A 15,173-nucleotide genomic window follows, 5' to 3' on the forward strand; every position below is an offset into this window, starting at 1 on the left:
TTTGAGATAAATTAATAATGGTTGAAGCTGGGGTGATGGGTTGAGCATGGGGTTCGTTATCTTAAATTCTAACTTTATAAGTTTGAAATATTCCCTCAGAGATTTTTAAAAGTAATAAGTAGAAATGGCCAAGGCTGCTATGTGCCTATCCAGAACCTATGCTCTCCTTCTCCCTTACAAGCAGAACCCCTACATGGTTGAGGATGCAATGTAACTACCTAAATCAAAAAACTTTTTGATGATTTTTTTCTTCCAGTCTTGCTTGCAAATGCGAATGACCTGTGAAATCAGATAGAAGCCATTGGGTGTAGCTTCCATGAATGTGACCCTTGTCTCTTTTCTGCTGCCTTAGACCAAGACCTGAGGAAGGAATTGGCAGGGTCATCTTGCTTCACAGACAACCTGAAGACCAGAATGCATGACGCTGTGGAGGGTGGTGCCAAAGGTTAGAAGGAGTCTGCATAGTTGATGACTGTGGAGATGCCACACCAGCTCCGGGATAGTTTCCTTTTTTTTTTTTTTTCAACAGGGATAATTAACCTTTTTTATCTTTTTTTTACATTTTCTTTAACGTTTATTCATTTTTGAGACAGAGAGAGACAGAGCACGAATGGGGGAAGGTCATAGAGAGAGGGAGACGCAGAATCTGAAACAGGCTGCAGGCTCTGAGCTGTCAGCACAGAGCCCGACGCGGGGGCTCGAACTCACGACCGCGAGATCATGACCTGAGCTGAAGTCAGACGCCCAACCGACTGAGCCACCCAGGCGCCCCTAACCTTTTTTATCTTAAATTTGTATTCGTGCTCACAGAGGCTGTAAAATCTATGAGGACAAGGTCCCTCCCCGTCTCTAAGTTCACAAACTTGGGTGCTTTTTGGAGTTATCTGGGGTGCTTTTTAAAATATCAGGGAGTGCGCCCCTCTTCCAGAGTGCCTGATTTCAATGGAATTGGAATTTGTAAAAGCTGCCCTTGGTGATTTTAACGTGCAGCCAGCTTGGACACTCACTGTTTGAGCTCGCGGCCCCTGGCCGGTGGGTGGTGACGGCCAGGGATCACGCCTCACCGCCTGCGCTAGGAGGAGCAGCGGCCCAGGCAGCCGGGCGCTTCAAAGCCCACTCAGCCCCGCCCTTTCCCCGCCCTTTCCCCCGCCCTTTCCCCCCGCTCAGGGGCGGCCCCGGAAGGCGCCGGGACTCGAACTGTCTTTAAGCCCGCGTTCCGGGAACGCCGAGGTGCGCCTGCGCGGCGCCGGATCCTGGCGGGCGCTTTGAATTTCGCTCCCTGAGTCGCGTCTCGCGATCTTGGGCTTCTGGCCGAGAGGAGACTCAAGGGCTCGGCGGCTCGGGAACCCGCAGCGAGTGGGCGCTTTGCTCCCGGACCCTCGCGAGGTTGGAATTGGGGGTCGTGCCCTCGGGAGCCGGCGATAGGCATTCCTGGGGCGGAGTGCGGGAGCGGGGCAGCCGGGCGGAGCCGTGGAGCCGGCCTTGTCTTTCCACCGCTCGGTTAGCTGGAGTGGTTGCTTTAGATACTCTGTCCTACCCTCGGAGCGAGTGATTAACTGACTCCCTTTCTTCCCCTCCCTCTGCCTCCTTATGGACCCCAAACCGTAAAGCGCCAGACCCCCACAGCATGGAAGACATGCTTACTTGGACCTACTTCTGTGTACTTAACTGTGTTTTTTCGTAAAAGTCATGTGTACTTTGCATTTTTAAAGAAGATCTCAACGTTGTCATTATATGTAAACAGTGCATTTGTCCCCGTAAATTCCCTGTACTTTGGTTTGGGATGCGTTGATTACAGAAGGCTCAGAGACAGGTACTGGACTGTGTTTAGAAACTGAATTTTATAAAATTAAAAGAAATTGAGTTTTTGTACTTTCTTTTCAAGAAATGGGTATTTACCATTATTGGATTTTGAAAGTGAACAGAAATTTGGCCTTTTGTTGGTAAATATGGTTGTTTGTTTGTTTGTTTGTTTCTTCAGAGGCTTAAAGGATGGCCTCCTCAGACCTGGAACAGTTATGCTCTCATATTAATGAAAAAATTGGCAATATTAAAAGAATGCTGTCATTAAGAAACTGTGGTAAGTAGAACAGATTTCACTGATGTTATACATAGATAATGCATTTTAATTATTCCACTTTCAGTATCTTACACCTACCTAGTTAAGTGACCAGTAATTTGAACTTTTTGAGTAGTGGTTTTTTGAAGCACTCCAGCATTAATATTTTGACTATTGCAGAGAGTACTAAAATGCCAGTTATATATATATTTTTTAATTTTTTTTTTCAACGTTTATTTATTTTTGGGACAGAGAGAGACAGAGCATGAATGGGGGAGGGGCAGAGAGAGAGGGAGACACGGAATCGGAAACAGGCTCCAGGCTCCGAGCCATCAGCCCAGAGCCCGACGCGGGGCTCGAACTCACGGACCACGAGATCGTGACCTGGCTGAAGTCGGACGCTTAACCGACTGCGCCACCCAGGCGCCCCTAAAATGCCAGTTATATTGAACAATGAACTGGATATTAATTAGACTTAATTGCTTACGTTTTTTTGAGATATACAAGGCACAATAGTAAGATTTGAAGGTTACGGGGCATTTGTGGTTCTAAAGCTAAATGGAGATACTGAAAGGTAAGGGAGAAATATAGAAGTGGAAAACACCCACAGAGGTAGAAATAGCCCATAACCCATCTCACAGTCTACTTTGGAGGAAGCTTATCCGTGTGTATGACTAGCAAACAATTGAAAATGTCCAGTTTTTTAAGGTCAGGAAACTTGGAGGTTGGAACCATCTTCCAGAATGTGTTGAAGTGCTGAAAGGATGTGGCAGGGACAGTGCAAAGAAATAGGTGATCTTTGTCAAGTCTGGGAAAATGTTATTTATAAAAATTATGAGCTCCCCAGTCCACTCTAGGCAAGCTTAAGGTTTACTGATAGGCAGAAGTCTATCTGCTGGCACCATCGTGGTGAACTTTTCTGTAGTTTGTAGTATGAATTGACAATTTAAACCTTTTGTTTGCTTGGTTTTGTGTGTGTTAATAACTTGTTTAGAATCTCTTTCTGGAGGCGTGATTATTGTGGGATAAACACCTAAAATTTGGAGATCTATAAAACTATTAAACCTTGAATTCAAATGACCCCACCAAAGCATGAGACCTGACCGAAGCAATGTGACCTGTTAGATTACTACATACTGGGTAACCGTCATGTGTATGTGGGAAGAATAATTTGACTTTCTGGTTCCATAGCTTATTTAATAGAGCCCAGTAACTTGTTTGCCACACATTTTTTGACTGCTGTAATGTACTAGATTACCACTATCAAAAGTAGCGTATTTGCTCAGTTGATTATATTTCTACAAATCAGTAGATAAGGCCCTGAATGACTAAAAGTTATTGGAGATACCTGTGTATCGAAACTAGTTATTTAATCCCCTGAAATTAATCTTGGTAGAGACGTCAATACTCTCATTTACTTACTAATTTCTTCTAGTTGTTATGAATCTGTCAAATGCAATTAGCATTGCTCTATTAGGTAGAATTATATGTTGTTTGTCATTATAATGATGAGTAGGGGTTAGCATTTACTGAATGTTTTACTAGATTCCAGGCACAGTGTTCAACTCATCTTACATGTACTTTTTCACTTATCTTCATAGTAACCTTAAAGTAGGTACTGGCATCTCTGACTTTAGGCCTTGAATCTTCTGACCATTTCACTCTTCTGCTTTCATAATCTACAGATAGGGTCGAATTGTGCTTTTGTTTATTTTTTTTTCCTGCCTCCCTAATTATGCTTTTGTTTATGTGTATTTCATTGGTTACTAGAAGTAAAGATGGAAAGATTTGATTATGAGAATAGTTTTTCTTTTGTGCCTTTGATCTGTTCTTAAAAAAAATTTTTTTATTACTTCTTTTATTTCTAGGGAGGAGGAGACTCTGGCTTTCCCATCCTCAAATCTATGGAGCTAGAGAGAGGTGCCAGGAGGTGGGGTTGGGAATACGAGAGCATGCTACTTTACAGATGTCTGGTGTTTGTTTCTTTCAAGTACCCCAGACTGATTACTAGCCTGTGACTTTTTATATTACTTTTTCTGCTTAGTGAATAGTGTGGATAGTGTAAATGTGAATTTCAAACCCAAGTGAATCCCAAGCCACTATTAACAAATTCTGAAGAGAAGCTCTCCCCCATTTTCCACACATCCCTGAGGGCCAGTCCAAAACATCAGCTTCTCTCCCTGGCCAGTGATTAGAACTCTAAGGTTTACACTTTCGCTGAAGATATATCCCATGAAGAAGCCTCATTTGGGATTCTAACTTCTAACACCCTGTGCTTTGAAGTCCCAAAGCCTTGGCTCTTAACCCCATTAAAACCAAATGTGTTAGTTAGGTTGCTGAGACTGGCAGCCTTCTCTCCCCAGGTTTCCTCTGCACCCCCAGTCAGGGCTGTTGCAACACTGACTCACACACACTGCCTAGTCTGTGTGTCTGCCTTCATGTTGAAGCCCTTGGGGATTTACCTTATTCTCATGAAAGCTCAGCTATGCATGTAGAAGGGTGTTTCATTTATCTAGCATTTCTAAGTGTTTTATTATGGTGGAAGAATTTGCCAGAAACAGAAGACTCGGGAGACGCTTTGTACTTACCTCTCCCTTCCTTCTCTTCCAATTACTTAGAAATGAGATCTTAAGATTATCCATGGAGACAGGTCCTAGGGTTGAAACAATAGTCCTTTCTCTTCCCCTAAGCATCTCTATCTAAAGTAAAGCTCTGGTCCAAGAGTTTAATTGGGTACAATTGAGTTAAAGAGTACAGTTTTGTTAATAGTCTTCTATATATCTTATTTGCCATTTTATCTTTGTTTATTGATAGGTCAGGAACCTACCTTGAAGACTACATTAGATAAAATAGGAGATGAGATCATTGTAGTAAATGAACTTCTAAATAAATTGGAATTGGAAATTCAGTATCAAGAACAAACCAACCATTCACTCAAGGTAACATTTTTTTCAGTAAAGAAACAAAAGGGCAATAAATACAAATTGCCTAATCCAGGGAATTCTGAAGGATACTTTCAAATGTTCTTAGATTTGTAAATTATTATTAATGGTATAGAATGTCATTTACATTGTATTAATATAAAGGACTCCAGAACCCCACAGGTGTTTCTTTCTTCTTGAAGTTGAACTTTACTAAAAAGGAAGATTTCCTGAATAATTCTTGGTAGCTTTAATTGAAACAAATGATCTGATAGAGTGGTGTGGAGGGAACACTAGCCCTGGGGTGAGGAGATGTGGATTCTCACTCAGGCTGCTCTTAGCACCCTCTGCCATGCTGAGAAAGCCATCTTACGCCTTGGGGTCTTGTTGTCCTCATTTGGAAATTAATGGGGCATACTGAACTATTTCTTAGGTTCCTTCCATTCTGCATTTCTCTGTTCTATAAAATGTAATACAAGGATTCTCAAGAAAAACTTGAGCCCCACTCACACACCATTTTGTTCTAAATAAGCTTTCTAATTGACTAAGCTAGTGAAAGTGCTTGTATACTTCTGAGAAAATACTCACATTTGTCCATCATTGCCTCAAGCTTTGAGAGCCATTGATGTGTTCGGTGGGAGTGAACAGGGGCCTCTATGGACCCTTTCAGCCTCATAATCCTTAAGCTCTGTAAAGATTTTTCATAGGAATGGGCATGAATATGCCTATCCTACTATTAGTTGAAATGAAATTAGTGGCTTGAGCATCATTTGGCTCTTTGAAAGAGAGATGTCCTGTAAATTCAAAACAGAAACCAATATTAGTTTCAGTTCTAACCTGCCTGGGAGTACCCAAAGTTAAGTGCGTGTCTAGTGAATGTTAAATTTAGAAGTGAAGCCTACATAGAATTTTTGTTCATGTTTTGATTGAGAGTCAGATGACAGGGCTCCAAAGGTGTAGAGTATTTTTCTTATTACATTTGCATGAGTTCATAGCCTCAAGTTCTAGTGAAAGGTAAAATAAAGACAACACAAAACAAACACAAGCAATTATGAGCCAGTGGAAATTTCCATTAAGCTAGAGAATTATGCAGGTCAGCAGTGGAAATCGTTCTGTGTAGCTTCTCGTACATGCGTTCCAGGCATGCATTGTCACCCTGGTGCTGTTGCACAGATAACACCGGGGAAGGTTTGCTAAGTCAACAAAGGCAATTTACCGGAATGACAAACATAAATCCTTCATGCATTTTTTAGTTGCTTGCCAAGGCTGAAGTTAAATGTCAACCCTAGCTGTTGTAATGTGATTATAGCAGTTTTCTCTGAAAAACAAAAACAAAAAAACAGTAGAGAAAGATACAATGTTGCCATCCAAAAACAGCTCTAGAAACCAAAGGGTTCTTAAAAAAATATTGCCACTACCTGTGCTTTTCTACCTCTTCTGCGTTCTGCACACTCCCAGTCATGGTGATTGTGGTTGAATCTTTCGTGCTCTTTAAAATGTCTTAAAACACACACAGGCAGGACAGCCGCTTATTGGGGAGCATTTTTTAAATTTTAGGAACTCTGTGCATCTCTCGAAGAGGATTATAAAGATGTGGAACATCTCAAAGAAAACATTCCTCCCCATTTGCCTCAAGTAACAGTAACCCAGAACTTGTAAGTGTATTTATAATTATTCTTGCTGTCTGCATTTATAAAACTGTTAAACACCTCAGCTCTTTTTTGCGTTTTCATGTGCTTGTGATTTTGTTAGTGATTATGTTAGTGTTAGTGTTGTTGTCACTTACACTGGAAATAGTGTTTCGCTTCATCTGCCCCAGTCTTATCCTGCTGCCTTTGGACGATGTCGTCCCTCTTTCCCACGGGTGAGTGTCCGCTAGGCTCTTTTTTCCTACTTTTTCTCATTTCTTTCCCTTAGAGCAGAGTTTGTCAACTTCGGCTGTGTTGCCTTCTTAGGCTAGATGATTTTTTGTTATGAGGATAGTGAGGCTGTTCAGTAGCAACCCTGATCTCTACCTACCAACTACGCGTCAGTGGCACCCTCACCGCCCCCGGCCAGTTGTGACAATGAGAAATGTCTCCAGACATTGCCATATGTCCTCTGGGGGACAGTCTCTCTCCTGAGAACCATTGTTTTAGGGTAAAAATAAGATTCATACACGTCCCATCTTAAAAACAGCCGAAGGAACCAAAAACTTGGCTTCGCTTTTCCCCTCAAACTCGTGTCCCCGCTGTGTTCCCTGCCTGTATATGCTTGTGCCTCCCCTTTGCCGCAGAGCCCCTGACCTGAGCCTGGCTCTGGGCTGCTATTACTACCACACTTAGGAAACTCATCAAGAAATCCCCCTTTAGCCCTGATCCTTCTTCTCAGATTTTATCTCTCTGTCTCTCTGTTCCTGAAATTCTGTTTGTTGCTCTGCCATGGTGCTTTGTTGTCCCGCGTCTCTGACTTGGCTGCCCTCCTTTAAATTACAGCTGAGTTTTGCTGAGTTTTGCTTATGCTTACCTTACACCACTGTTAATGCTCTCAAATGTCCAACTCCAGCCTTGACGTGACCTCTGGTTCTGCTGTTTTAATTGCTTGCTGGGAGCTTGATAAATGAGCTGTTCTCTCCAACTGTGCGTGTCCGAGGCTCAAGTGACTGGTTCTTTGTTACCCACCCGTCATGCCTGCTGCCTTCCGCCCATCACTGGGATGGGAACTCCGTGCCTTCAGCCTGTCTTGCTCTCTGTAGCCCTCAGCCAAGCTGCTGTCCCTGCAAGATTTTGTCTGTCCCTGGCCTCCCTTCTGCTCTCATTGCCTGGCTCTGAATGCCATCTCCCATCATCATTTGTCTGTGTGATTTGAGAGCTCCTGTGTTTTGCCCTTCCAGGGTTCCACCACCTCCACCTCTCTAGGCTTCTGGATTCTTCTTCCAGGGTTCCAAGTACACGCTGTGGATAACTTAAAATTTTTTAACTTTTGAAATATATATATGTGTGTGTACACACACACAGGAAGTGACTAAAGCATTATTTGTGCAAATTAAAGAAGAAGAATAAACAAACATCAGTGTATCTACCAGTAAGAAATAGGATATTCCTGGTACCTTACAACCCTTCTTCCCTTGCAGACCCTTCCTCTGTCAAAGAGGTAGTCATCCTGGTGTTTATGATAATCATACTCTTACCTGAGTGTTTCTATAAACAATATACTGTTTAAATTTGAAAAACTTAAAGGAAGGCACGAGCCTTGCTATGTAGAAGAGCCACATTGCTGATGGCTGGAGTTCTCCAGAAGAAGATAAGCTCAACAGAGTTCCTGGCATGGTCAGGGTGCCCTGCGATTTCCCTACAAGGAGAAAGTGATGGGCAAGGTCATGAATGAATGCTAGGATCACAGGTCATCACAGGAGATCTGCCAGGATGGTAGTGTGAACTAGATGTTGGATATCCAGCAGGAATATGGTCTGGGGAATAGGAGGACTTTTCTTCTGACTTTGCTATGGCTTAGTTTCAGTTTTCAGCCAAAGTCAAAGCAGAACATTTCTGCAGGTGGAAATGGTTCTTTTCAGCTGATACTCACAGCAGGGCATGAAGGAGAAATCATGAGCTTCCTTAGCACCTGGTGAAGATAAGCACAGAGAAAAGTCAGCCAACCTCACCAAGATGTCTCACGTTAACACTCATATAAGGTTGATGGGACCATAGCATTGAGCATCTTCATCTTGACAACACACAACACGGCCATCCTCAGTCTTACCACCTCAGTCAGGCCTGGTTGCCCTGTGTCTGGTGCTCAGCTGTCATCTTGGGGTCTCACTTCCCTGTCTTTCTTGGGATTCCCTTCACTCACTCCTGGGTTCGATCTCCTCTTTCCTGTAACCCATTTCTTTTTTGGAACAGTTGAGCCAGTATGGCTTCATTTGCTGCTAGAAACAAGGGTCTGTTCCTTCCCTGGCAGCTAAATAACCCAGAAGCTACAGCCTATTTCTAGACTCTTTGCTAGTGGGGTAGGAGCTATATTAGGCTTCTCACTGACTCCAAAATTTGGGTAGGACTGAATCCAAGAGTTCCATGCTCATTGCTGGCAACTAAAATGAGTCTGCAACAGGCAGGGACTGATACTAGCAACCAATGGGATAAATTAGAAAAATAGAAGTAGAAGGTGATTAATGCTTCTACATCCAGAAATAGGGAGTCAGGAAGAGAAGCTGTTGAGAGGTTAAGTTCAGCTTTGCACATACTGCCTTGAGGAGCCAGAGGAATGACTGGTGAAGATGGTTAGCATATTTACTGCATGTACCATGTTTGAGGTATATAAATATAATTCTATTACTGAAGATTTGGGGATTTAATTTTTCAGTGTTCTCTTCACTGTTCAGATCTTCATGAACCATAGGAGTCGGGGCAGCAAAAAATGACTAAAACAATCACAAGATGAATCTTGTATTTGTTACTGAGTATTTTCAGTTGGGAAGACTTTCTAGTATGCTGCAGAATTCTGATCATCACTTGTACAACTGTGTGCATCTCTGTTCCCTAGTGTTAATGTGCCAGATGTTGACCCTGGAGAACCAGTCAAAGTTGAGGAACCTGCACCCACAAAGAAGCACCCAAAAGAACAAAGAAGTATTAAAGAAATGTCATTTATAACTTCCGATGAATTTAATGGCATTCCAGCGTAAGTATTTAAGATAAATTTTAACATTCAACTCTTTAATGGTCGACGTACATGATTGTTTAAATCATAAAGCTTGATTATATTCATAGTATGCTGTGTTCAAATATTGATTTTTTTCTAAAATAGTCTTAACATTGTACTAGGAAAATGCAGGAAGTCTCTTGAAGATGCTTAAAATCGTTTTTTATTTAGTTGTCAAACCTCTTTTCATAGCGAGATCTAGAGATGGGTCAGTCTGTTGCTGAGTTCCAGGACCATTTTGTGATAGAGATTTATCCAGTTACATTTTAGAAGTAGCCTCAGGGGGCGCCTGGGTGGCTCAGGCGCTTAAGCGTCAGAGCCTGGAGCCTGCTTCCGATTCTGTGTCTCCCTCTCTCTCTTCCCCTCCCCCGTTCATGCCCTGTCTCTCTCTGTCTCAAAAATAAATAAACGTTAAAAAAAAAAAAATTTAGAAGTAGCCTCAGTTTCGCTGTACTTTTAAGGAAAGCGTGCTGCGTAGGTGTGAGAATTGGAATGGCAAGTGTTGTGTTTGGTTTCTGTTTGTTACTCAACTTCTGCCACATGCTCGGTCCAGGCCCTGGGTCACTGAGGAGAATACAGGGGCGAGTAAGACCAGATAACTTCCTTGGAGGAAGGTCTTTGCTCTTTACAGAGGACAGTAATGGAGAGCCTGTCATGGAACCTCATGTTTTTAAACTAATGTCGTTCCAGGGCTTTGCTTAATTTCTTGGCTCTATATTACTGCATTTCTTACTACGTTTCCATTATATAAATAATACATGTTAGAAAGTATTTGATGTCAGAAAATAACTCCTCTGTAATTCGGCCACCCGGATATTTATTTTATTTCACGTATATAATAGGTTGTTTCTGATTGTTATGACAACAATGTAGTTATACAGTAAATACCACTTACTTCCTTTTTTATCATGAGCATTTTGCCATTGTTAGCTATTCTTGTAAACTTGGGTTTTAATAGTTGTATTACATTTCATCAAAATGAGACTGACCTTTCTCTTTAATCTTTATTTTTTTGGTCAGTCATTTCTTTTTATGATTGCTTCATTTTCATGATAATTCTGTTTGGCGCTATTCAGTTTTTTAAATTGTTATTTTTGTTGCTCATTAGCTGAGCTAAAGGGAAAAGCAAATGTGTGTGAGGATCAGTAGAGTAGATGGGTTTTTAGAAAATGCTTCCATGAAGAGATGAAGGAAATTGGAATAGGCATGGTAGAGTTTTTTTTTTTTTTTTAATGTTTATTTTTTGAGAGAGAGAGAGCAGGGGAGGGACACAGAGAGAGGGAAACAGAGGATCCAAGCAGGCTCTATGCTGTCAGCGCAGAGCCTGATGTGGGGCTCAAACTCACAAATTAATGAGATCGTGACCTGAGCCAAAGTCAGACACTCAACTGACTGAGCCATCCAGGCGCCCAGAGTATTCATTTTTAAACTAAGGGGATATTTAGTGAATGAGAGGACTTGGAAGATTGGGGTAAGGAAGAATGTATTCCAGGCATGGGGCTTTCATTTATTTATCTTTAAAAAGTTAATACTGAGGGTGGAGTTAAAGTGGAGAACATTGGCAGAAGAGGGGGGACAGGTATTGAGGAAATTAAGGTGATAGTTCAGAGGATTTAAAGGAATTATTTTGGACGGGGGGGTAGTTTGTGGGATCAACAGTTTGTGGGAATTGTGGTTAGAAACAACAACAGCAAAAATGAATTTAGAGGGGCACCTGGGTGGCTCAGTCGGTTAAGCGTCCAACTTCAGCTCAGATCACGATCTCACGGTCCGTGAGTTTGAGCCCCGCGTCAGGCTCTGGGCTGATGGCTCAGAGCCTGGAGCCTGTTTCCGATTCTGTGTCTCCCTCTCTCTCTGCCCCTCCCCCGTTCATGCTCTGTCTCTGTCTCAAAAATAAATAAACGTTTAAAAAAAAAAATTAAAAAAAAATGAATTTAGAAAAGAACAATGAAAATGTGTTTTGATCTATATGAAAATTTTCCTTTAAACATATTCATGTATTATTTTATATTAAGTAAGTTTTGATTAGAAATCTGCCCCCTTGGGGGCACCTGGGTGGCTCAGTTGGTTAAGTGTCTAACTTTGGCTCAGGTCATGATCTTGTGGCATGAGTTCGAGCCCCACGTCAGGCTCTGTGCTGACAGCTCAGAGTCTGGAGCCTGCTTTGGATTCTGTGTCTCCCTCTCACTGACCTTCCCCAGCTTGCGCTCTGTCTCTTGCTGTCAAAAACAAATAGACATTTAAAAAAAAGAAAGAAAGAAATCTGTCCCTTTGGAGAGAAGAGAAGGGCAGTGTTTCACATAATGAACCCACATTTTGTTGAAGGGAAAAATTGAGGCAGATCATTGGGTTTGGGTTTTGGTGTATACGGAGAAATCAAGTCTCCTGTTTTTATATTCTAAGACTATAGGTGACGGGGAGCATAGCAAGGGGGAGAAGGGATTGGAAGAGTAGATTTAGAGAAAGACCAGTGCTCAATGGGGTGGAGTCCGTCCTCTGACTCACCCCCAGCCTTCTTCTCTGCCATCATCCTGTGCGATCGGCTCTGTGTCCTGATGGGAATTGCCATCTCTGTTGTGGCCTTTGTTGCGCATCTTCCTTCCTTCCTTCCTCCTCCTCCTCCTCCTCCTCCTCCTCCTCCTCCTCCTCCTTTCTTTTTCTTTCTTTCTCAGAACAGATAAGTTTGCAGAAAACTAGAGTGGTGTGAGTTATTTAATTTATTAATATTTAAATTTTTCTTTCCGTTGCTTGCAAACATTTAAAAATGTTTAAACCTCTGGCTTGCAGTTAACCAGTCCATTTGAATCAGTATTTGAGACCTTATTTTAAATTGTAGTATTATTTCTGTAGGTAATGGAGGTTAATATATCTAGGTGTAAGTAGGGAAGATAAGCAACTGATACGTTGTGGTATGTCTTTAATTTTTCAATTGTTGAGATGTGTGGTTTATTTGGAAGTTGATATACATTTTTTTGGCATAAAGAGTTCTAATAGCTGCTACTGTATAAAGTCATCATAAATGTTTTTCAGAGAAAATGATTTTGTATAATGATTCTTTTAAAAAATGAATCATATACTTATTTGCAGGTACATGAAATCCCGCTTAACTTATTGTCAAATTAATGATGTTATTAAAGAAATCAACAAGGCAATAGTTAGTAAATACAAGATCCTATATCAGCCGAAGAAGTCTATGAGTTCTGTGGCCAGAAATCTCTATCACAGATTTATTGATGAAGAAACAAAGGATACCAAAGGTAAAAATGATAGCATATATATGTATGTGTGCACGTCAGCCGTTTGAATGTAACTAACTCATGAGAAACAAAACTTATTCTAGAAAATTCTAAATCTAGAGAGGTAGTTCTCAGCCAGGGGTGGCTTTCCCACTAAGGAACATTTTTACCATCTCTGGAGATATTTTTGGTGGTTACAACTAGGGTTGGGGTGCTACTGGCATCTAGAGACTACAGATGCTGTTAAAGTACACTTTAGTACAGTGCTCAAGACAGCTTCCACAGAAAAGAAACGTCTGTAGTTCCGAGGCTGAGAAACATGGCTTTAGAGTCTATTATGAAACTATACCCAGGGTTTTCAGAATTAGAATAGTAATGAAAAACACTTGGTCATACTTACACAGCACTTAACATGTACCAGATAGTGTACTGAGAGCTTTAGTCCTCACATCTTACAAGGTATGTACCATTACTCCCATTTTGCAGATTAGGCAAAAAGAACTTAAGATACTTGCCCAAGGCCAGCCAGTTAAGGGATAGAGCTACGGGGGTTTCATTCTTTCAGCCACTATACTCTATTCCCTCTTGGAAAGTGGGTACCACCAGATGAGTGCATTTCTAAAATGCTACCACAAACATTGTGCAACTGCAGTTGAACAATGATTGTTTCAGCAAGAATACCGCATCTCACTCCAGTTGCCTAATAGTAAAAATGATTAATGTTATTCATATTCACATTGTACTACATTAAAGATTCATCTTGAAAGTTGTCCTTGTGAAAATTGGCACAAATATCTTTATTTTTCAGGTCATTATTTTATAGTGGAAGCGGACATAAAGGAGTTCACAACTTTGAAAGCTGACAAGCGGTTTCATGTAATACTGAATATCTTACGACACTGCCGGAGGCTCTCCGAGGTCCGAGGGGGAGGCCTTACCCGATACGTTATAACCTGAAGTCCTCCTGAGCTCTAGAACTGGCCAAGAGTCGGGTATAGAGGCCACTCCTATAGTTTCCTTATATGTAATTCCTTTATACATAACCTCTTTGCTATTCTTATTTTCTTTTCTGCTTGACTATAAAAATGAAACTTTTTAGTAAATAAAGCATATGTATTTTAAAATTCACTTTCTTTTCTTAAATATTTTTTCCAGGTATATATTTTTAAGTTTTTATTTATTTGAATAAATAAAATTTATTTATTTTAGGGGAGAGGCAGAGAGAAAGGGTAAGATAGAATCCCAAGCAGGCTCCACGCTGTCAGCACAGAGCCTGACATGGGGATTGATCTCACAAACAGATAATGACCTGAGCCAAGGTCAAGAGTGAGCCACCAAACAGAATGAGCCACCCAGGCACTCCTCTTTTTTTTTTTTTTTTTAAGTTTATCTATTTTGAGAGAGAGTACAGAGGGGCAGAGAGAGAGGGAGAGAGAGAATCCCAAGCAGGCTCCATCCTGACAGCACAGAGCCCAGTGTGGGTCTCCATCCCATGAACCATGAGATCATGACCTAAGCCAAAATCACGAGCTGAACGCTTAACTGAATGAGCCGCCCAGGTGTCCCAAATTCACTTCCTTTCAGCACATGGGTAACCCCCTACCATATGAGCCTCTGTGCTAGGCATGTAATGGAATTAAAAAATGTTCAGGTTTTGTTTTTGTGTTTAGTGACAGTGCTGTAGACCCCAATAAGATAGGTACAGACATGATTAGGGAAGAAAAAGGTCGAGAAGATAAGGTCAAGAGTACACAGGCTCATTAGAATTAAAGGTCGTGAATGTCAAAATTCTATCAATGGCATTTCAGCGAACAGGCAAAAGTTGGATTTGTAGGCAGCCCCTCCCTGTGATGATTCTGCTTTCCCATATGTTGTTGGAAACAGCTTACCTGAAATACATGCAGTGTAAACCAATCTATAAACATCAACCTGTAATGATATTGTAATAAAAGTATATTGAGATGAAAAAGATGGTAACGTGTAAGCAAGTTGAGAGTTGTCATGGAAAATGGGTGGTTGGATTGCAAGTGTTTAGGATGTTTTTTTCTCTTCCACAGTTGGGGAGACTGGCTATGTGTGTTTTAGTCGGTGTTCTCCAGAGTTCTAGAAGCAATAGGATACACGCACACACAGATTTGTGATGACACATTGGTGCGTGAGGTTATGGAGGCCGAGAAGCCCCCCAATCTGCCATCTGCAAGCTGGAGACCTAAGAAAGCCAGAGTGCAATTCAGTCCAAGTCTGAAGGCCTGAGACCCAGAGAAGACAAGGTGT

General features: G+C 41.5%; 1 protein-coding gene across 2 annotated transcripts; it reads left to right on the forward strand.

Annotated features, from left to right (window-relative positions):
• Nucleotides 1-426: 426 nt before the first annotated feature.
• Nucleotides 427-14,003, forward strand: SKA1 (spindle and kinetochore associated complex subunit 1). 2 transcript variants are annotated; one of them, XM_047827951.1, is made up of 7 exons: nt 427-445; nt 1,982-2,080; nt 4,874-4,998; nt 6,538-6,635; nt 9,505-9,642; nt 12,751-12,920; nt 13,708-14,003. In XM_047827951.1, exons 2-7 carry the CDS (start codon nt 1,993-1,995, stop codon nt 13,854-13,856), a joined length of 768 nt encoding a protein of 255 aa, XP_047683907.1. In that variant the 5' UTR covers nt 427-445; nt 1,982-1,992; the 3' UTR covers nt 13,857-14,003. The 2 variants fall into 2 exon arrangements, with proteins under 2 accessions (XP_047683907.1, XP_047683906.1); XM_047827950.1 differs by lacking the exon at nt 427-445 and adding an exon at nt 1,235-1,386.
• The last annotated feature ends 1,170 nt before the right edge of the window (nt 14,004-15,173 follow it).

Source organism: Prionailurus viverrinus, chromosome D3, assembly GCF_022837055.1.
Source record: "Prionailurus viverrinus isolate Anna chromosome D3, UM_Priviv_1.0, whole genome shotgun sequence".
Taxonomy (NCBI): Eukaryota; Metazoa; Chordata; class Mammalia; order Carnivora; family Felidae; genus Prionailurus; species Prionailurus viverrinus.